Raw genomic sequence first — 23,260 nt, 5'->3', positions numbered from 1 at the left:
GCAGAAAATAACGAGCAATTCGCGCAGTTACTTTGCTACACTGCTCTCGTGCTCTGGGGGGCTTGTAGATGTCTGGGGCCTTGATCTCCTCCATTCCTGCTTCATGTCCTGGGGGCAGGGCTCCCCACACCTACTATTAGACAGTTACACGGAGAACCCTTGTGAATATATGGATCTACACGCACACAGGTGTGTGTTGTCGGACTTGTGTGCTGCTCAGTAACATTCAATATTTATTATTTACTGTTACTTGTGGTTATGTTGGTTGTTGCTGTGGATGCGGATGTGCTCATGTGTAAGCCGCTGCTTTGCGCTGCATTTGGCTGGGAATTGTTGAAATTAAATGTTTACATCTTTGTATATGAATCACATGAATTAGCGCACTGTGCATCACCCAAAGAAATTTCTACTTACTAAATCTGGACCTGGATATCAGCTTCACACCAGCCATTCGTAGTGTTATAAGTCTACTTCACGATCTTCTGAAGAGTCCTGAGTGTTTGGTGACTTCTGACTGACTTTTAAGTTTAAACAATACTCTGGCACGGAAAAGGTTACGGCTTTCTTTGGACTTTTATACCCCTGAAAAAATGCTTCCTCTCTCTCACAGAATCTGTTGATTTCGGAGCCTTGAACTGGTTCAAAGGCCTTGACTGTCTTACTCGCCACATATTGACAAAAATATTCGTACTGATTTATTTTAGTATTATTATCGATATTACAATATTTCTGAGACTGTAATAGCTCGTTTTTAAGCCTCCCAGTTATCAGTATTGTGATCACACTATTGCTTTAATATTATTGAGACTACACAACACATTCATCCCTGACCTCCACATATCCAGCTGAACAGGATTACTATACTCTGTGTAGATTTACACATTCTTTCGTGGAACATTGAAATAACTGTGTTGTGTAGTTTTTTAACATATCTACTGGATCATTACTAACTGTATGTTTAGTTTTACTTGTAGAGTTGTTGGTAAGACCAGACAAGGAGTTCAAACAATTTCATTTTATGGTTCCCAAAACAAAACAAGCCAAAAAACAATGAAAATAATGACATAAACCTTTAAAAACAACTGTAAGAGTGAACGGTAAGAGTGTGCATATCATCCAGCAGAGGGCACCATTATATCAAAAAATCGTTCAAATGTGACTTAAAGCTTTATTAAATGAAGCACATCTATTAAAGTATAGTTACTACTTTTGGTGGTGGCTGTAAATGCTGCACTTGAAGCACAGTCCTTACCAGTTAGAGCATTTTAAAGATGTCGAGGTGAAATATTGAGGACAATTTTTTCAAACTTGCTAAATGTGTCATTTATAGAAGAGAAATAACAGCTTTTGAAAAATTGAACGTTGATCTGAATTCTGAGAAAGCTGCAAAAAGTTAGCTGGAAAATGAACAGTGCAACAGATTTCACAGAATCTGGTGAAAAAAAACAAACTAAATTCATTGTGGTTGGAATCTGTTTTAATCAAGATTTTCATGGATTCGTGCACATTCTCCACTTCCTGGTATCAAACAACAAACATTTTACAGTGCTCAGGATGACTTCATTTACATGCAACAATTTTGACTTTTTCCTTTTTTAAAAACAAAAACAAAATGCTTCAAATTCATATTTTGAATGATCACTTTCCCCCCTGTAAACCTCTCTGAAATAAAAAGCTTATATTTAGATATGATAAAAACAACTGAGTCACTGACTCAAAGCAAATAACTATAAAATATGATACAAAATAAGCAGCCCGAGCATCTTCAGGTCATGGTGTTGCTCACAGTCCCATCACAGAGGGAAGCACAGCAGCACCCGTGGATGGAAGGAGAGTGCATTCAGTCCACTCAGACGGACTATCTCATGTCCGAATCCGGGACTTTCCAGTTCAGCTGGAAGCCTTTGTCGTAGACTTCGTAGAGCACCTTCATCACGTAATGATTCCCTCCTTCCTGATACAGCTCCAGGTACTTCCTGTAAAGCTTCAGGGCTGTGCATGAGTCCTCCGTGCTGTCGTGGGTTTCTCCCTGGATGTTGAGGCCTGTGGACATGAAAAAAAGGTCAGGAATGATTAAAATGAAAGTGTTCAGCTTCAGATTACAGTGTGGATATGAGGAATTGACACGTACGCTTTAGTGCATGAACTCAAAAAAGCCTCTAAATACTTTGTTGTTCAGATTTAATTCCAAGATGAGTTTGATGACAACTAAAACATCATGAACTATACTGACTTCGGTAATATGAGCGGATTATCCAGTTTACATATTTGGATCCTAATCCCTCTCACTGTAATAATGTGATTTAATTCGATTAAAGACTCATATTTGGATTATTTGGATTTGATTTAGTTTTTTTTGTTTCTACTAACTTACCAAGAAAATACCAAGCAAGGAATTTCAGAGAAATCATCCTCTTGTAGGGCAATCGGAAGAGGTGCACGGTGTCGATAACTTGATCTTTGGGAACCTTAAGAAACAGAAAATAAAAAACATTAAAATCAAAGCACATCTATAAAAAAAATCACATCTTTAAACTATATGAACTAATTTGAAATTTAAAACAGATGAAATAACGTACCACTAAATTAATGACACGAAAGTCATTCTGCAGGCCGTGGCCGACGAAGCGAACTCCTGCATCGATGAGGAAGCGTAGCTTCAGGTAGGTCGACTTCAGCGTGGTCACGTGCTTAGAGGATACTGTGGCATCCAGGTCTCCAGGTTCGATTCCAGAGTATTTTGTCAAATAGTCGACCACCTGGAAGAACAAATTGACAAGTTAGCGGGTGGATCCTTGAAACATTATATATTCATTCTTTTAGGTCATCGTGGTCTTTTCTCTCTGCAGCTTCTCACCTGCTCCTGAGTGGAGATGTAGTCATCGATGAAGGGGACCCCCTCGTTGGGCCCCTGACCCCTCACACAGGTGATCCTGGCCACAGACATCTGACTGGGCGTGATGGTCGATTTGGTGCCGTGACTATGCAGCACTGCTTCCTCCTGCAAACGCACACATTCAGGGGTCAAATTTGTTTTAAATACTTGAGTCAGATTAGCTGAACTACTGGAAATATGTACTAGGAATATTTAAAATTGTTTTTGATCCTATATTATAATTAATGATGGTATCATAGCCAGACTTACCTCACTGAGTTTTACAAACTCAGCGTTCAGCCCCACCAGGTCACCAGCCTGCAGCATCTCACTGACTGTGAGTGGGATGAAAGTGGCGTCTGTCTTGCTCTGCTTCTGAGTCCGATATAAGTCGGATTTGACTTCAGACTGATTGTGCTGAAACTCACTGCGGAGGTCGTATTTGGTGTGGTAGTTTCTCTTGGCGTAACACAGGATGGCTGGCACTTTCCAGCTCACATCAAACTGTGCAGCCTCAGTCTGAAAACAAAAGGAGAACATTTTTAAATGACTGCACACATTAAAGTTAGCATGAATAAACAAGCAGGAATCTTATCTAGGATCCTTACCTGCTCAATCGGCTCAATGAGGAAGTCATTGAAGAGGTACCACTGCTGGCGAGAGACTCCCTGAAATAATAAAATCATTTTGAATGTTAAAAATGAAACTTTTTGTAGTCAGCAGATGTCAAATTTTCTTATCTAAGCGTCGCTCACCTCTTTTCTTTGATGGTAGGTCTCACCCACTTTGATGTGTGCGACCAGATTACCACCCGCGCCAGCGTCCAGGATGTGCGGCACCGTGACCACCAAGTCATACAGAGAAGCTCCCTCCGCCTGTTCAGCAGCACTTAACTAGTAACAGAAAGTGCAAATAATTGTAAGATAAACTTTTTTATTTCACAACAGTTGAGAAATTCATGTGTTACAGAAACAAAAACACTAAAACCAACCTATAGTTCAATATCTACAGATTAGTGTAATAATGTTTTAAAAATATTGCTCCTGGAAATATGGTTTTAATCTTGAAGTGAAATTTTAACTTGGTGATGAAAAGTTACTCAATTATTTCTTCAAGTGCAAAGATCAGCTGAAAATCTAAAGTCCTCACCTCCTCGCCCTCAGGCCAGCTGCTGATCTCCAGTCTCTGACTTTTGCTGAGGGACATCTTGAGAGTGGCGGGGATCCACACGTGACGCTGATCCTGATCTGTCTTCTGCATGGATTTGTTGAAGGCGTACTATAAAAACAGAAACATGGGCAATCATGTAAATAATGAACAGATAAATCATTACTTTCTTTTAACTGTATTTAAACACAGTGAATCAGTGGCTTACCTCGGCCTGAACCTTCCAGAATTCGGCCTCTTTGCTGCTGTTCACCTCACAGTTTATCACCAAAACATCTGGGAGACGTCGAATGTTGCGTGTCTGCACCTACAGTGTAACACAAAGAAATGATTACCCTGCACAACAGGTAACAACCAACCATAAATGAATTGTCATTATGAGTGAATGAAAGCTGTAACTCACTGTGGGCTGATACTTGTCACAGTTTCCACACCATGTGTGAGATCTCTGCTGCAGGCAGATGCTTTTCTTCAGGATCTCAGCAAAGTCGTGCTCCTTTATTCTTTCTCCTGAAGTGTCAAAGTACAATGAATATCAGTGTATACATCAAATCAAGCAGATATTTCCCTCTGCTCATTCAAAAACTAAATTCATTCAAACCATTATGTAATCATTAATAGTTCAAGTTTCAAAGACAGAGTAATTCACAGTCACAGATATCCATGCTCTCAGTGCTCTCAGACTCACCTTGAGAGTCAGGGTAATGCATGTTGAACAGCAACACGAGGGAGGAGTAGACTGTTTCTATGCCACAGAGACACGGGCTGCGGTTCTCAACTTCAGAACAAAACAGCTCTCTAATGACAGAGTCGCCAGGGGAGCCCAGAGAACTGCAACACAAACACAAATCACAGTTTCAGAAACCAGAAGGAAAACTCTGCATTTATAAACAAACATAATGATAAGACTGGGACAGTGTCCAGTAAGAATGCAGGTCAACAACGATGTGTTTTACCTGCTCCTGGTCGTCCTGTAGGCCCGTGGATCCTCCTGCTCCTGTGTCTCCTGGAAGAGCTGGTAGAGGATGAAGTGATTCCATCTCTGGATTAAGCGACCTAGCTTGACTGTTCCTGTCGTCTCCTCATAGTTTTTAACAAGTTTTTTCTAGTTTGATGTCTTTAGTGTGATGATGTTATTCTGATGTGAATAACTTTTTTATTTATGCTCTTTTATAAATTAATATTTTATGCGTATATACATGCCTTGTTAGTTTCTTACTTCATGATATACAAGAAAACATTGACAACTGTGATTAATAAAGAATTGTCTAGCAGACCAACCACTTATTAGATCAGAACTTTTAAACTTACTGACAACTGGGCTGAATTAACCACCCTGCTCGCATTTCTGTTGTTTTTAACAGAGGCAGCCCAGTTACTGTTTTTAAACTGTTCTTGTTTTTTTTCAATCCCTCCTTTACGTTCAGGCTGCCCAGACATCCACTGCATGTCTTCCTGTTGCAGGTGTTTGGAGCCTGACAGGAAGGGCATGGTTTGGTTTTTGGCTTTGTCATTTCTGCAAATGAAAATGGAACATGTAGGGATTATTTCAGGTCTGTTTTGGTGAAATGATTACAAAAATAATTTATGACCAAAGAAATAACTTATATTACGAGGCAGTATTACACCATATTTAGAAAAAAAAATCAATTACGAGATTAAAGTCGTTAATATTGAGTTAATTACGTGAATAGGGTTAAAAAAAACTGAATTGATTACAGAAAAGATACATTACTAAAATCGAGCAGCACTAACATTAGCTGGGTGGCCAAGCAAGTGTCTTACACATGAGAATACATCACCAAAAAAAATTAAATAAACTTTTGCAGAAGTAGTTCTCTTGGTACACAGACTGCTCTGTGAAAACATTTCAAGTTTAATATCAGTTTAACATGCAAATTACCCACAGTTTATTACAACTTACTTAGCTAGGATCTGCCTCGTGTCGAGTCGAAAGATTCGCAGCAGGACCGTGAGTTGAAAGATACATTTACTACGACTCCCAAGATGCATTGCAGTAAAAACCATCCAATCGCCTTGCTTAAGATCTGTTGACATGTCACTAAAGGCGCGCTGTAGATAAATATTGCAATTTGTAAAAAATAAAATAAAAAAATAAAAATTGCAATTTGTAATTACATAATTAAACACTGGGCCAGTTTATTTTCGTATTATCGCTGGTTATTATTTTAGAGTAAATAAAGGAATAACGGGTAGCACCAAGCTGTTGTTATCTTCATTTCCATAGCAACGGCGTTTGAGGATTATGGGTAGTGTGCAGTTACGGGATTAGTGCGCCGTCTGCATAAATTGGTCTGATTGGTTGGAGCCGAGCGCATCCAAAACTAACAGTGGTGGAGTGGTGGATGAATCTATAAATGTGTTTTACGTGTGAAATGAAAATAATAAACCTAACAAAGGATTATATACGTTAAATCTGCGCACTTTCAGCTCGTGAATCACTTTGGAAAACACTGTGTGATGGCCACAACATGAAGCGATTTTATTGTTGAATTATCAGTGATACTTTCATGTGTTTTTGTTGAGAAATGTTAACGATGTCATTAAAAGAAAGCATTCAATTGGGGGGGGGGGAAACCCTAAGCATTTATTAAACCTCATGTTTTCCTTTAAACGTTTTATTTTGCTTTATATTTTAGTGATACTCTGGTAGAGAGGCTCTTATACTGTTAATTCAGCATATACTAAAAAAAAATAAAAGCCTTTAAAAGCCTATTTCTGGACAATTATTATTTTATAATTATATAATTATATAATCAACTATTTTGCAATACTTCCAATCAACACACATCAAAAGAAAAGCTTGTGATGGCATCACATGAGATAACTTAAAGCTCAAAGGCTGTTCCATTGACATGTAACCAATCACTTCAAAGCACAAAACCTCTAATGTCATAGTCTTTTTGTGTGTGTGTGTGTGTGTGTGTGTGTGTGTGTGTGTGTGTCCTGTCTGGCACTGTAGCAATCAGAATTATTGTCTGAAGGCCAAGAAAAATGCCCAACAGATTTACTTTCCCAAGTGGGCCTTTTGCTATACTGGTCCACTTGATTGTCATAGTTTATTTGATCTTTATTACTTATTTTTATTCTAAGTTATTGTAATCAGGCCAGACTCGTGGACGGGAAAGAAAAACAAAAAGAAAAGTTCAGAAGAAAGTTAACAGAAGGAGAGGGAAAGAAAAAGGAGAAAAGAGATAGAGAGAAAAGACAATGAAAATCTGCTTCATCACCTTTGTCTTTGTGTCCTTTTTTTTCTCTTTTTCTTTTCCTGGATCACCTGTTGAGAAAGAAAAAAGAAAAGAAGCAGAAGAAGACTAGAGCAATAGAATAAACAACATCACGATGATCTATGGGAATATAACAGTAAATACTAAATGTTAAACATTACTGTGCAGCACGTAAGATCGACAGCGCACAGTGTGCTTTAAGGTAGGAGCCAAAAAGGGTGTAGTTTGTGTGTATGAGCACCCGTGTGTACACCTGTGAGCATGAGCGCGCTTGTATTTAAAAGGTTCCATGTAATGATCTGTTAGAGGGTGTGGGGGGGCCACAGCCCCGTCCACCAGGGCATGAAGCAGGTATGGAGGAGATCAAAACTCCAGACATCCAGAGGCCCTCAGAACACAAGAGACCAAGGAAGACTAAAAGAGGGGCTGCAGCACCACTATTCCAGAAAGAGCTGAGGAGAGTCCCAGATGAGGGGTCACTCAACAGCCGCGGAGCATAAGCTGTTGAGTGTTCATATAGATTTTAAATAACATACCAGTTGATACTGACATATTTTTGTTACATTTGCAGTGTTGTGGTGTTATATTCTCATGATTCTGTTCATTTTATGAGTATATCCTTCTGCCTTGCTTCACATATTTAATGCTGCTTGGCTAGTTTTAGTCGTGCTAGCATCAGTACAGGTAGAAACAGAGAAACATCAGAGAATCTGCCATGCATCGCCCCATCTAAATACAAATGGAAAGTACGAAAATAAAAATATAGATAACTTTATTAAAGCAATCAATGTTCCCAGTGTTCCCATGGTGAAAACACATTTTTTCATATTATGTTCAAGTCAGTTGTTATCCAATTTTAAAACTATAACATATAATAAAGTCTATTTTTAGTTTATTTTGTTAATAAATAGTTTTTTTTAGGATTTTCAGAAACACTAACGTTATACATAGCAAAATATCTGTAGCCGTATGACAGCCATGTCTAGTAGAAGTCCAAGATATTTCTACAACTCTAGCGTTAGGTTCTTCCAGTCAAACTTTTTCCCCTCACTGTAGATTTCTTGCAGTGTTTGTGTTTGTACAAAAGTGTTGCGTTTTTCAGCCCCCGCCCGCCCCCAAAATAATAATTAATAACAATAAAACCTTGCATACTTTGAGGATAAAAGTTATTTTATAAATGTAGAATGCAGAACTTTAATGAATAATAGTGAAGTTTGTTGAACTGAGTAAAAAGAAACCAACTGATAATTCAGAAGTCTTTTTGACAATCAAAAACAATAATTTTAAATTATAATATAATTAAAAAAATAATTAACACAAAGACGAAACTTAGCTTTAGCAAAGTTGCCATTTTTTTATTTAAAAAAAGTGAATTACTCTTGTTTAGAGGCTCTAGATGAACTTGGTCCTACACCCAGGCCATTTTACCCTTCTATATAGCTTCCGGAAAGTTTTCTCTGTCTTTGAGTTCTTTTGGACATGTTTTCTTTCAATTTAGAATAAGAAAAAATATTTCTTAATCGCGACATTTTTGCTCCTTCATACCAACTCGAGTGTTTTTCCCCCCTTCTTCTTCGGTGCTTAACGGCAACTGGCATCCTTTTCGGCGCATTACTGCACTATCACTTTGAGGTCACTCAATACTGTCGTACGGTGGCCCCTAGAGACAAAGCATGTATAAACTCCAAAACACTTACAAATTCCAAATAGCACGCACAAACTCCTCAACACATACAAAATCCAAAACACATGCAAACTCCAAAACACATGCAAAATCCAAGACACGTACAAGCTCCAAAACACATACAAAATCCAAAACACGTACAAAATACAAAACACGTGCAAAATCCAAAACACGTGCAAAATCCAAAACACGTGCAAACTTCAAAACACGTACAAAATTCAAAACACGTACAAAATTCAAAACACGTACAAAATCCAAAACACATGCAAAATCCAAAACACGTACAAAATCCAATCCAATCCGTGAGCTGAGGGCGGGCCCACATTACACCGGTTTTAGAATCGCTGCACTGGCTCCCCGTGTGTTTCAGGATCGATTTTAAAGTTCTTTTATTGGTTTTTAAATGTCTTAATGGTCTTGGGCCTTCTTATCTCTCAGATCTGCTTTTACCATACGAACCCTCGCGGACCCTGAGGTCCTCTGGTACTGGCCTTTTGATTGTCCCTAAAGTCAGGACACATACTCCCGGAGAGGCAGCGTTTCAGTGGTATGGTCCTCGTCTGTGGAACAGCCTGCCGGAGGAGCTCAGGGCCGCAGAGAACGTACATGTTTTTAAGAACAGGCTCAAGACCCACCTTTTTAATTTAGCTTTTACTTAGCGTTTATTTATTTTATGCTTATTTATTCTATCCTGTTATTCTATTATTAATTTAGGATTTACCTAATATTTGTTTGATTTTATTCTTATTCGTTTTTTAATCTTCTTATTCTATTTATATTTATATTGTATCCTGTTCTTATTTATTTTATCATTTTACCCTATATATATTGTATTGCGTCATATCTCCAGTGTTTCCTTGGAGGGCGCTCTCTGCACCGGGGCTGTTATTGACCGTGGCTGCTGGGTCTCTGGGGTCCTCTCAGCCTGGCTGGGGGGCTCCTTTGCCTCCCTCCTGCTGTGTGCCCAGCCTGGAGGCTGCGGTCTGTGACCGGCTCCCGGTGCAGACGGCTCCCTGTTATAGTGTTTCCTCACTTGGCTCATGCGAGCCCAGCCCAATTTTTACTCTTTAAGTGTGCGCGTGTGTGTATGTGTGTGTGGGTGGGGGGATATATGTGTATTGAGAGTGTGGGGAGTGAGTTGGAGGGTGGGGTGGGCTGCTTTTAACTATGTAAAGCACTTTGTGCTACATTTTCTCTGTATGAAAAGTGCTTTATAAATAAAGATTGATTGATTGATTGATTGAAAACACGTGCAAAATCCAAAACACGTACAAAATTCAAAACACGTGCAAACTCCAAAACACATGCAAAATCCAAAACACGTACAAAATTCAAAACACATGTAAACTCCAAAACACATACAAAATCCAAAACACGTGCAAAATCCAAAACACGTACAAAATTCAAAACACATACAAAATCCAAAACACGTGCAAAATCCAAAACACGTACAAAATTCAAAACACGTGCAAACTCCAAAACACATACAAAATCCAAAACACACGCAAACTCCAAAACACGTGCAAACTCCAAAACACATACAAAATCCAAAACACATGCAAAATCCAAAACACGGAAGAAAGGACTGGAACTCAATGTTCCTTTTTGGACTAAAGGCAAAAGAGCTGTGAAGACATTTATACTGAAAACACAAATACTTTTTGTCGAGGGCTATTCATCTTTGTTGATAATAGCGTGGTGTAATAGACAACAGCACTTTAATAGCTGTAGTTGAGGCTTGAGTGAAAAAAGGTCTCATACAGACTTCCACAACAGCTGGCTTCTACTTTATTTTACTTTCTCCTTTTAATTCAGAAGTCATTTTCACACACCACTGCACCCTGATCTTTTCTAGACATTCCCAACAAATGCGGGCCTGTGAAAATGCAAATACTGGGACGTTAATGGGCCTTTTTTAAACAACTTTTATGTGTAAACTCCATATAACAGCATGAGAATATGTCAGGTAGCTGTTCGCTTTATCCAGGTAAAACCCTAAACCAATCAGAGTATTTCCAGTAGTCAGATCACACCTAAGGTAAACAATTTCCTTGTATCTGCTACATATTAAGGGCAACTTTGGACAATATTGCAACTTAATTCTTCCGTCACTTTCTGGAGTATCTGTGCAAAAGCAGCTAAAGACATATAGCAGGTGCATTTTCTTACAGGGGTACGGTGAAGCTGGTTACACTTACATTCAATCATTTGAGCCACGTATTTACTTTTAGGTTGGTGGCTTCGATGGAAACAACTATCTGCGCACCGCTGAGGCTTACAACCCGCATACCAACACGTGGAACCTCGTGTTCTCTATGCTGACCCCCCGCAGCAACTTTGGCATTGAGGTAATTGATGATCGCCTCTTTGTCGTCGGGGGTTTCAACGGCTTCACCACCACTTCGGACGTCGAGTACTACACCGCTTTAACCAATGAGTGGTATGAGGCGTGCGACATGGATATTTTCCGCACAGACTTGAGCTGCTGTGTGATGTCCGGACTTTCCAACCTGACTGAGTACACCTTTCCTCGTGACTTCCTGCCACTTGAAAATGTTCTGAAATTAGCAATGGAGTCAGCAGAGTCCACGTAAAATCTTTAAAGTGCAGTACTGCCATGTGTCAACATCTGAGTCTCGAACATGAAGGACTGAAATAAATCTTTAGAGCATTAAACTGCTGGTGAACTGGACATTTTATGTATGTATCTCAAAAACTTTCAGTAGGAGAGCCTGCACTGTAGATACTGGGTTTTATTAAGAGAATGCAATTGCAACAATAACAAATTGAAAAGATTTTTTCATTCCCTGTAATGTATGGCTGCTGAGCAGCCATACCAGACATGCACACAGGGTGACCAGATCACAATAAGCCGCATGTCGGACTTTTCAACTCTTGCTAGGTAAACACCATAAGAATAAAGGGAAGTTTTCACTCTCCCTTGTTATTTCAGCTGCGGTTCTGTCTGGTAACAGTCTATAGGTTTGAGTAAGGATGTATCCAATATTTTACAGTTGTACTAGCCAATACCCAATAAAGCAATTCTTACTTTTATACCAAACTAGTCAGTCTCAGCTTAGTCAATTTACTCTTTCACAGTAGAGCCTATTTTCTGAATAGTCTTCTGTCTAAACTCAAGATTAAAAAAAAAAAAAATCTTAAAATTAACTAAAAGCGAGGCTGTCTCTGCACTGCACAAACCAAACACAAAATGTCGGCATGTTAGCCAATATTATCGTGCACCCTTAATTATAACACTGGGCTAACCTGGCCAAATTACAAACAAAAATCAATCACAACCAACATGGACTGTAGTAGCCGTGGAAGGAGAGAGGAAGTCCTTTCCTATAGTCCATCTGACCATATTGGCTTTACTGGCCAATAAAAGCAGTCCACTCAGCCATGCTCTTCTTGTAAGATGATGTGAGATCTCTCTCATGGATTTTGTCCAAGAGAACCTCCGTCTGTATGACGGAAAGCAGAGTGGCTACACACTTTGGGTATGTAAGGTGAAGGGTGTAATAGTAGGCCATAAGGTATAAAGCACCCTCGGTAACCAAGTCTTTTGGAAATGTGGTTATTGGCACATCTCCTACCGCTAGGATGCAGTTGGATGGACTCACAATCAGGACTGGGCAGGAGAGAGGACGTTTCATCAGATAGGTATTAGGGTCTTCTTGGTCCTTTAACACATAACACAGACATACTTTTGTAAGGATGATGCACTTTTGTTTCAAACACATAACTAAAGCTAAATTACAACAAAAGTTGAGGTTCTGAGAAAACACATCTGAAATTGCTACTTTTAATTATTCTCGATGGAATTACTGTTCACATCTGTCTAGCCTTCCTGAAAAACAGAAAACCAAGGCTACATTTAATTAGGTATCATTGAGGTGATAAAAATGTGCTACCACGTAATGCATCCATGTTTGTATTTACTGGTCACAGAGATCTAACCTGTGAGAACCCTCATTCCAAAAATGTGTTTTAGGTGCCTTTTGAAGGCTTAGAACATATAATATGTGAATATAAAATACTTTGGCACTCATCAGAAGCATTTTTTAATACTGTTGTCCCAAAAAGAACAAAAACAAAAAACAACTACTACATTTTACACAACTCACCTCAAGGACATGCACCAGAGCCTCACTCGCATCCCGTGCCCTCTTTGGAGGAGCAGAGGTAGATGGGAACAGTGATGGCAGCACATGTAGGATCTCAAGAGCCTGTTCAGCTATACAGAAAAAAGAATCATCATCTCATTACCACACTTAAACAAAATCCTCAAGCATGTCCAGCAAAATCGCTGGACATGCTCGTAGGCAAGAAGTGAAGCAGCACATGGCGGGGAGAAATGAGGGGTGAGAACAGACACAATTTTGCACCGGAGGTTTTCGGGAAGCTTTTATTTTGGTATTTCCGTTGATTCGTACAATAAATTTGCATATTAGCCTAAACATTTAGGTTTAACATTTAACATTTAGATTTAAATATAATATTTAGATTTAATATTTAACATTTAGATTTAATATTTAACATTTGATGAAAAGTTACAAATATTTTACTAAATGTTGTAAAAAATTACTCGAAAAAACATGTTTTTGTAAGGTTTTGAGCTAAATGTGGAAAAATGTTGCCGTTAATTTCAGCATGTTTCAGTTTACAAACGGCGCCCCATAATTATCAGACTATTTTTGCCGATTACTGCTCACAATTTCTTTGTATTTTGACTTCAAACAACATTTTTTTTTGCGATTAAGTGTCAACAGAGATACAGAAAAGTGGTTACACCTAAAAAGCAAGGTCACTGAAGGCAGCGGTGTGGTTGTACAATGGTGCTGTAACCTTGTCCTGTCACCAGGGGGCGACGTCAAAATATCTGCTGTTGTCTTGTTGGCCCTTGGCTTACGGTGCATTCCAGATTGAGTCGGAAGTCGGAATTCCTGAGCTCCCAGTAGTAATTTTCATCTGGAACTCCCCCTCAACTAGTATTTCCTTCTTGGAAAGTCAGAGCAGGCAGCCTCAACAATCCAAGATGGTGACAGAGAACATAAACATAATCTGCTCTGTCACTCACCTGTATTTGTGACTCATGATATAAGCCACATGCTAAGCACTTACCACATTCTATCAATGAACGTGCTGCAGCTAAAATAAATCCCATCTTACTTTGCTTTTCTGACTTTCCTGCTGGAATGCACAAACTCGGGAATGACGTCACTGCCAAAAAGGACCACAGACATCAGAACATTGACACAGCTGCCAGGTTGGAAAAGTGAAGCAACAAAACAAAAAAACTGTACTCCATTTACAGGCCACCAGGGGGCGACCCCTGCGTCTGTAAAAGACTTCTGGCCCTATAGAGGTCTCTGGGACCTCTGTGAACAGTTCCCTGATGTGTTCAAGGGTTCAGTTTCTCATTTCAGAACACAGCTGAAATGATCAAGACTCACTGAAGGGGTGTGAAATGTGTCTAAATCTAGGGAACAGAGGCCTGATCGACGATATGTTCTGCAGACTCGTGTCTTTGTTCATAAACAGAAAAATGAAGGTAAAACACAAAGGCTTCCTTCAGTTTGACCTCTCAAAGGTCAAGGTCAGTCCAGTCTAACATGTTTTACTTTAACATGAAACGCTGCTATGACCGAGTCTCAAACAACAGAAAATCCAGAGTCTGCTCATCAGCTAACGACTCTGTTTTATGCTGTCGGTGGGTTAAATATCATGAAACGCCTCATTCAGTCAGCTGCATGTTCTTTAGAACCAAACTGGCTGCTCGAACTGATGAATGATACCACACTGAGCTCTCTGCAAGGGAACGAATGAGCTCGATTCCCTAAAATATCAGCCAGCGAGTCCAAACACACTGATTTTTACTAACGGATAAAATGATGTTAACTTTTCTATCAACTTCTTTTGCTCGTTATCACCTTATTAACTGTTCGGGGGTGAGAATGAAGCCTTGTACAAACTCTGGGTAAAGTAGTGTTTAGAAACGAGAACACTGAACGGGAAGTTAAAACACGTCATAGACACCTCAGCTTCACTACTGGAACTTCAACATTATGCACTACACACTGTACAGTAATGCCACTGTTTTGCACATGTCTCAACTCTGTATATTTTTATATATTTTATTTTATTTTTACTCTATTTAATTTGTAAAAATGTGTATACACACACACACACACACACACACACAGAAAAACATTTAGTATACACATCCAGAAATGCATATACTATTATATATTGTACATATATTTATTAGTTTCAGATTAGCCATCCTTGTATTTTGCTTTGTTTACGTTATTGTATTTGCACAACTCTGTTGCTTGTGAAGCTCGCACACAAGAATTTCACTCACATGTACTGTACCAATGTACCTGCACATGTGATGTGACAATAAAAGTGATTTGATTTGATTTGATAAAAGAAAAAGGCGCAGCGGTGTTCCTTCTCCGAGTGGGGGGGCTTCTTCCGTCTCCAGGCGTCTTCAGGAGTTTTTAAGTTTCCTTGGTGTAGAGGCTAAGCCTACGCTTGAAGCCACTGAGGTGGTCGTTAACGGGGGTGACGCGATGTCACTGGTATGCATGAATGTTCACAGTCCAATAAATCCAGCAGTATGTATCTTGTCATTTTTGGTCTTTATTCCGTATCGACATAGCATAACAGCGCAACGGTCACAAACTGTTTGCCTTCTCAATGACACACCTGACGCCGATTACGTGCGTCTACCTTAAATACCTTTACATTACATAATCAAAACAGAAAAAGGTAACCTCTAGTGACCACATAAGGTATTAACCCAAGAATGGCTCCTACACCCCGGCCCCTAATTGAAATGGCTATCAGACATGGCAATTCTAATCACAAAGAAAATAAGGAGCCACTAATACAGTCTACTTTAGACCTATACATTCACATAAATAAACATAAGTAACACACTTTTAGATTACAGTCTCATGTAACAAGCAAAGTTTGGTTACAGGTCTTTCCAGAATATTAGTCTTTGTTTTTAAACGTGCAGATCGCACGAGTCCTTTTTTGTCACAAATGGCTTCCAGAACTCTTCCAAGTGGCCAGGAACCACGCGGTGCAGAAGAATCCATTATAATGACTATATCTCCAGGTTTTAGATTCTTCTTCTTTTGGTTCCATTTTTGTCTCTCCTGTAACAAAGGCAGGTATTCGCGTATCCATCGTTTCCAAAAAAGGTCTGAGATGTACTGAGCCTGTTTCCATCTTCTCTTCAGATACATATCCTGAGGGTCAAATAGTCCGGGTGGTAAAGATGGTTTTCCTTTCATCAGGAGGATGTGATTTGGTGTAAGTGGCTCTAGGTCTTTTGGATCATCAGAAAGCTTTGTGATGGGTCTGTCATTTAAAATTGCTTCAATTTCACATAGAACCGTATTTAAGCCATCGTCGTCCAACTGTTGTTGCTGAAGAACGGATCTCAGAATCTTTCTGATCATACGAATTATCCGTTCCCAAATTCCACCATGATGTGATGCTCCAGGCGGATTAAAACTCCATCTTATTCCAATGTGTCGCAAAGCATCCGCTATTTGGGTATGTTTCAGCGATTCAAGAGCCTCCCTTAACTCTCTGTCTGCTCCGACAAAGTTGGTTCCATTGTCCGATTGGATGTGAGCGACTTGACCTCTTCGACTCACAAAACGACGCAAAGCATTAATGCAGGCATCTGTGTTTAGAGAGCTAGCCACTTCCAAGTGCACTGCTCGGCTGGCTAAACAGGTGAAAATGACTCCATAGCGTTTAGCTGTACCTCGTCCTCTTTTCACTTCAATAGGTCCGAAGTAATCAACCCCGACATTGGTGAATGGTGGGTTATCTGGCAAGATTCTTTCCTTGAGTAAATCTGCCATCTTTTGCTCCAAGGCTTTTCCATGATATTTCCTGCAAAAATTACATTCTGCGATAACCTTCCTTACAGCTGAGTTGGCCTTTGTGATCCAGTATCTTCTCCTTAGTGTGGATAAGGTGTGGTTACGACCGCTATGACCAAGCTGTTGATGAATGTGCTTTAGGATGAGACTTGCTACATGTTGATCCTTTGCAAGAACAAAGGGATGCTTTATTTCTTCTGGTAAGGAGCCCTTTGTCAGTCGTCCCCCAACTCTTAAGAGGCCTTTATCGTCAAGATAAGGATCTAATCTATAAATTGAACTGTGCCTGCTCACAGAACCTTTCCCACTTGACAACGTAGCAACCTCCTCTCCAAATCGTTGTTGCTGGCAAAATCTAATAATGGCAAGCTCAGCTTCCAGAAGATCCTTTGAAGATAGTCTGTACAGTTGCGTTTTCTTTACTTTCTCCTTTGTAGTACCTTTACAAATTGGGTTATCTGAGTAAGGTTGCGGTCTTTTTTTCTTATTTCTCATTGAACGAAGGATTTCCTTCAGTCTAAGGAACCAAGCAACAGCAACCTTGAGCCTTCTCCAGTCTGAGAAGTACACCATCAATTGACATGTAGCATCTAGCAAGTCTTTTACCTGAGTAACATTTACTGTGGCCTCACCTTTGACTTCAGGGTCCTCTGGTTCTAAGGAGCATTCCATTAAATTGGTTGGCCAATCACTTTCCGGCTTCTGCAGAAAGCTTGGTCCTTCGATCCAGCGGCTGCTATGAACAACGTTCCCAGCCTTGAGCCCTCTTGTAGCATCATCTGCTGGGTTTTTCTTCGAGCTTACATATCTCCATTGTGATTGTTTAGTTGCAGTTGTAATGAATGAGACTCTGTTTGCCACAAAGGTAAGGAATCGTTTATCCTCATTCATTATATATTTTAATACAGATGTACTATCTGTCCAAAAATATAGATTGCTCGAGTTTCATTCTCAACTGAGCCCTTAACATGAGATCCACTCGGACGGCAACTACAGCAGCTGTTAGTTCCAGACGTGGAATAGTGACAGGTTTTAGAGGTGTTACTCTTGCCTTGCCCATCAAGAACGCGACGTGGATGGATTTCCTATTATCTTGCATGCGCAGATATGACACGGTTCCATATCCAGATTCACCAGCATCTGAAAAATGGTGTAGCTGTGCATGTGAGAGAGGTCCAAACTCTCTTGGTTGTATACACCTTTTAACCTTGAAATGGGAAAGCATTTGCAAATCACTGAGCCAACCTTTCCACTTTTGCAACATGGTTTGGGGTATTGGTTCATCCCATCCCAGTTTCCTTTTGCAAAGCTCCTGCTGCATTCCTTTGGCAGGCAGCAGGACTGGTGCAAGAAATCCCAATGGATCGTAAATGGAACTTGATATTGATAACATTCCACGCCTAGTACAGGATTTTTGAGGGATATCCATTTTGAAGTTGAATGTATCAGTTTCCACGCACCACTGCAAGCCCAGAGCTCTTTCTACCGGAAGTTTGTCTCTGTCAAGATTTAATTCTTTCAAGTCTTTAGCCCTTTGCTCCTCAGAGATACTTTGCAACAGGGTGCGATTGTTACTGACCCACTTGGTCAGTGTAAATCCTCCCCTTTGACTGTGCTGAAAGATCTTTGACCAAATCGACAGCATCTGAGGTGGAGGCCACACTCTTTAAACAGTCGTCCACATAGAAGTTCTCTTTCAGCGTTTCACATACCTTGTCTAGGAATTCAGTCTTATTGTCCTCAGCTGTTTTTCTCAAAGCGAAACTGGCGCAGCTAGGGGAAGATACTGCACCGAACAGATGAACAGTCATGCGAAACTCAATTATGTCCTTGCTCAGATCTCCATCTGGCCACCATAAAAAACGCAGAAAGTCTCTGTCTTCTTTGGCAACTTTAACTTGATAAAACATTGCCTTTATGTCACCCATAAATGCGACTGGATCCTGTCGAAATCTAAGCAAAACCCCAAGCAATGTGCTTGTGAGATTAGGACCTTGTAAGAGCTGCTTGTTTAATGATGTCCCCTGGAATGATGCCCCACAGTCAAATACAATTCTTATGGATCGTTTTCTGGGATGGTAAACTGCGTGATGAGGAATGTACCACTTCTTTCCATTTTCGCAAGACAGCTGCTGTGAAGGTATTTGCTTTGCATATCCATTACTTATCATCTCGTCCATAAAGTTTGGGACGTTGTTTGCTGGCCTGGAGCCGCAGATTCCCAACGCCTACTGTAACTGCATGATCCAGGTAAGAAGCTGAAGATTCACAATGTGTACATTTAATTTTTAATATGAGACAATTTGTCAAATGTTCCATGGGTCTTTTATGTTTGCATCTTAGGTGTTATACTTCCTGGAGCCAGTTCGCTGCCTTGTTCAGAATCATTTGTGCCACAAGGAGTTTTGTTTGGCTTGTGAACTCGGCTTCCTCTTCCACATGTTGGATTTGTCACAAGGAGATCCATGTCAGGTAAGTTTCTTTCTTTCTTTGTTTTCAATCTGTTGGGGATTGCAAGGCTCTTACTTTGAAATCTCATTTTGTTGTGACTGCCCAAAGTAACCTCTAATGTCTTCTTCCTTAATGTGACCCTGACCAAATGCTACAGCAGCTGGACCCACAACAACAACCTGAAAATGTCAACAGTGCTGCAGGAAAACGATCTCATGCAGCGGAGACGGAGAGCGTTAAATCCAAGGCCCGTTTCACTACACGGGGGAGATTTCCAGACAGCTTCAGCTGACAGAGCTGTGACGAGACGCCCATTAAGCCCGGAGGAAAAGTGAGGCCGAGCAAGACAATGCTGACCTTAACAACTCTGCATTAAAACTGTGCAGGACAGTGACGGACCAACACGGATGATCGGGCAGCAAAAAGGGCGTGCCAGAGACAGGAGGAGTAACTGAGGTCAGGAGGCACCTCGGAATGAACAAAAGCACCAGGAGAAAATAAGCTGAAGGCACAGGTGTCGGGGCTTGGCCAGGAGCTGACCTCTGAGAAGAGCCGAACAGCAGAGCTGTAGAAGGCCGTGGAGCAAAGCAAGGGAAACATCAATGGACTTCAATCTGACTTGTACGGAAAAGACTCTGAGGTTTCTGCCCTCAGTAAGAGCTCAAGGCATCAGAGCAGGAACTGAGCATGGCTCAGAAGGAGCTGGCTGATAATCGAACCCATCAGGCTTGGAGTCCCAGACACAGGACTTGAAATCAGGCCGGAGCTTGCTGGAGCAGGAGGTCGCAAAAACCTGACGAAAAAGCTCCAACAGCAGGAGCAAGCCCTGAAGGAGCTACAGAAGCAAAAGGGTCAAGTTAAGGAGGAGCGGAACAAGGAGAAGATGCAGGACACTGGAGAAAAGCACTGCCTCAATTGGGGCCAGAACCAGTATGGACAGAACTTTGAGCAGCAGCACCAACGGATGCAAACGGACTGAAAAGGAGGAGGGCAGGACCCCAGGGCACGCTTCAGGCCGTGGTTTACCCAGAACACCAGAACAGGAAAGTGATGAACACAAACACCCACACAAACACACACATCCACATGCACTGACTCAGAATGAAGTGAAACACACATATGCACTCGTTGATTGAGTGAGAAATGACACACACACACGTGCACAAATCGAAATGCTGATTCAATTCACTGAGAAATGACACACACATTCACAAGCTTGTGCAATGAAGAGTGATACACACACACACGCTGATGCAATGAACTGGACTTTGGTTTTGCACAACACTGGTCACTATATTCTTCATTTCCGGTTAATACTTGTACAGCTGCTGTTATTGTGTATATATTTATTTATATTTAGATTTCTTCATACATTCTTATATAGTTCTATATTGTGTATTTTGTTGTACAGTTATTTTATTTTCAACTTTAATTTATATATTTATCTTTATCTTATTCTTCCCAGTTAAATTTACCCTTCATTCTAATTTGTGTTGTACAGTTATTTCATTTTTAACCTTAATTTATATTTTATTCCTTCCTAGTTAAATTTACCCTTTTTAATTTTTCATATTTATTTCCTATCTTATTCATAGCCTTTTCCTTTTTTGTTCTCTTTAGGTCACGAGCAGTTGTCCAAGCATTTCACTACATATCGTACTGTGTATGACTGTGTACGTGACAAATAAAATTTGAATTTGAATTTGAATTTGAAGAATGCTTTCCTAACAAAAGCTGCACACAAACATCCAAATACGGAGTCGGTTACAACAACAAGAACCCATTGATTGTTTATTGGTTAAATGCATTTCATGCCACCCAGAGGGCATTTGTGTAGATTTAGGGGACAAGGTCTAAAGCAGTTGGGTTGTGAAAACAATGTCTGTGCGTGATGTCTGTTTATGGCTTAAGGCCTCCACTGAATTGTTTACTGTGCTTCACACAGCCTGATAAGGAGCAGTGGTACAGAGTGAAAATGATGAATTAACGGGGTGAGTTTTATTTTGGAGAGAATATGAAAAGGTTGTGTTGATTTGACTCAGTTGTTTACGTTTCTGCCAAAGCAAAGCATTTGTGTGCAACCAGTGTCCACTATTGAATTAAGTCAATCCAACATGTTTTTGTCAGTGCAAAAAGGAGTTACGGTACCTGTATGCTTACACAATATTGTCCCGGGAGGGAGAAAAACTTTCTGGTGAAGTTTTGGTTGATCTTTGGGTTTTGCTTGACACTAGGTTGATTCTATCAGTGAGGTTTGGATTGTTCTCTTTCTCTAAGAGAGAGAAGGATGGTTTTATGCTTGGACATGTTTGCAATGGGCCCCAGTATTTGTTACTATATGAGTATTTTATTGTTTACGTTTGTTTTTGCTTTTGTTACAGTGCACTGAGATAAGAACATCAGAGAGGTGTGATCCACCGGTGGTGATATTTTGGTATTTTGTGAGTTCCTGATTTAACAAATCAGCTCTTTAATCCAGGCCTGAGAGATTGAACTTTAAAGCGCTTACTGAAAACAGTCGCAAAGTATTTTTCTCCATGATTATAATGGGCTTGGGAGAAATTCACTTATATGGGACACTGATCGAATGAGAAGTCCTGAGCTTAAAAGGATTGCAGCGAGTCAATCCAGTCCAAAGAAGGAAAAAACAAACAAGGAACTGTTTCCTTTAAAATGATGACGTCATCTTGCTGGTGATGGAGCCTCGAATAGGTTGCGCGTGAGACTCCATTATCAGCAATATCTGGTATGAATGTGTGTGGATGTATGCATGTGACTGGACTGTGACGGACTGACGACTAAAAGTTTTAACTGACTTGGTACTGAGACAAAAACGGTACTGACTTTAGGATTAGTAGATGTCCACAGACAATTCACCCAGCCTGTAAAAGAAGGGTGGATGTTTTGTCTTGCTTTGTTTTGTTTTTGCAAGGACAGAGGGTTGACAGAGACTAAGGGGGCTAAGGCTGTAGCTTCACAGGAGTGTGAACTGCAGACTTAACCCTTTGGTTGCTAAAGTGAAGAAAAGGTTTGATTCCACTCATGACTGAGCATTCATAGATGGGAGTTTCAGCATTGGCAAGTCCAGTGTTTCCATCCTGCAGGTCTGTAGAAAATATGAACAATCAATTATTACCAACTTCCTGTAAACACTGCAGTTTGATGATATTTTATTAAAATAAGACAGATGATTTTTCACTGTAATTCAGAACAACATTTTAAAGTAGTTCATTTAAATTCACTCTCTTTATATTTTTCATTTGAACAAAATCACCCTGCTTCTTCCTGACATCGACACAAGCCATCTGCTGAAGAACAGCTCAGCTCAGAGTTAAAAGTTTAAAAATTGACCTTTTAGTTGTTTGAGATAAGAAATTGATCTGCTTTCAGGCTTTTGAAATACATGCGTAATATTCAGTTTTCAGTCTGTTAACATTTAAGCTGTGCTGTTCCTCTTGAACTTAGTAAAAAGGCACAAATAACGTTGTTGTCTTTTGCCAGTTATTGCCCACAGTTAGATTGCTGCAGTTTAGCTTTCACAGAAACGTGACTTACTGGCCAAGACCAGGACCTTTTATTCTTTACTGAAAGCCACAAGTTACCTGGAAAACTCGAAGTGGTGGGTATGTCCTCATTCAAACAAAGTATACTGTAATTCTGTTACTGCTGCATCAAATTCAACAGTATTATCCCACTGACTTGTGTGTAGTAAGGTATTTGAAAATCCACAGATAAAGAAATTAGATGATATTTTGTAGAATTTGCTGATGAAAAATTGAACTTGTTTTGACATAAAAAAAAAATTCAAAAGCTTCCTTATAGTCATGATGTTAGCCTGAATTATATAAAACACTGCATCAAATAGAACAACAAAGTAATTACAGATGTTTATCCCAAGAAAGCAAAATTAAACTGAACCAGC

At 39.9% G+C, this 23,260-nt stretch overlaps 1 protein-coding gene across 1 annotated transcript; it reads right to left on the bottom strand.

Moving 5' to 3' along the window:
* Positions 1–1,651: 1,651 nt before the first annotated feature.
* On the bottom strand, positions 1,652–6,005 carry LOC147305799 (PAN2-PAN3 deadenylation complex catalytic subunit PAN2-like). The gene is made up of 13 exons (XM_086278520.1): positions 5,967–6,005; positions 5,003–5,558; positions 4,731–4,873; positions 4,446–4,552; positions 4,251–4,349; positions 4,025–4,153; positions 3,631–3,768; positions 3,484–3,543; positions 3,146–3,394; positions 2,858–3,001; positions 2,580–2,759; positions 2,375–2,468; positions 1,652–2,043 (listed from the first exon to the last, which is right to left on the bottom strand). Exons 2-13 carry the CDS (start codon positions 5,080–5,082, stop codon positions 1,859–1,861), a joined length of 1,608 nt encoding a protein of 535 aa, XP_086134646.1. The 5' UTR covers positions 5,083–5,558; positions 5,967–6,005; the 3' UTR covers positions 1,652–1,858.
* Positions 6,006–23,260: the final 17,255 nt, after the last annotated feature.

This window comes from Aulonocara sp. 'chitande type north' Nkhata Bay, linkage group LG20 (genome assembly GCF_057382095.1).
Source record: "Aulonocara sp. 'chitande type north' Nkhata Bay isolate Kocher_YH1m ecotype deep benthic linkage group LG20, A_spYH_male_GT1.1, whole genome shotgun sequence".
NCBI lineage: Eukaryota > Metazoa > Chordata > Actinopteri > Cichliformes > Cichlidae > Aulonocara > Aulonocara sp. 'chitande type north' Nkhata Bay.
Note: the sequence above shows the minus strand (reverse complement) of the source record. Positions and strands in the feature narration are given on the sequence as shown.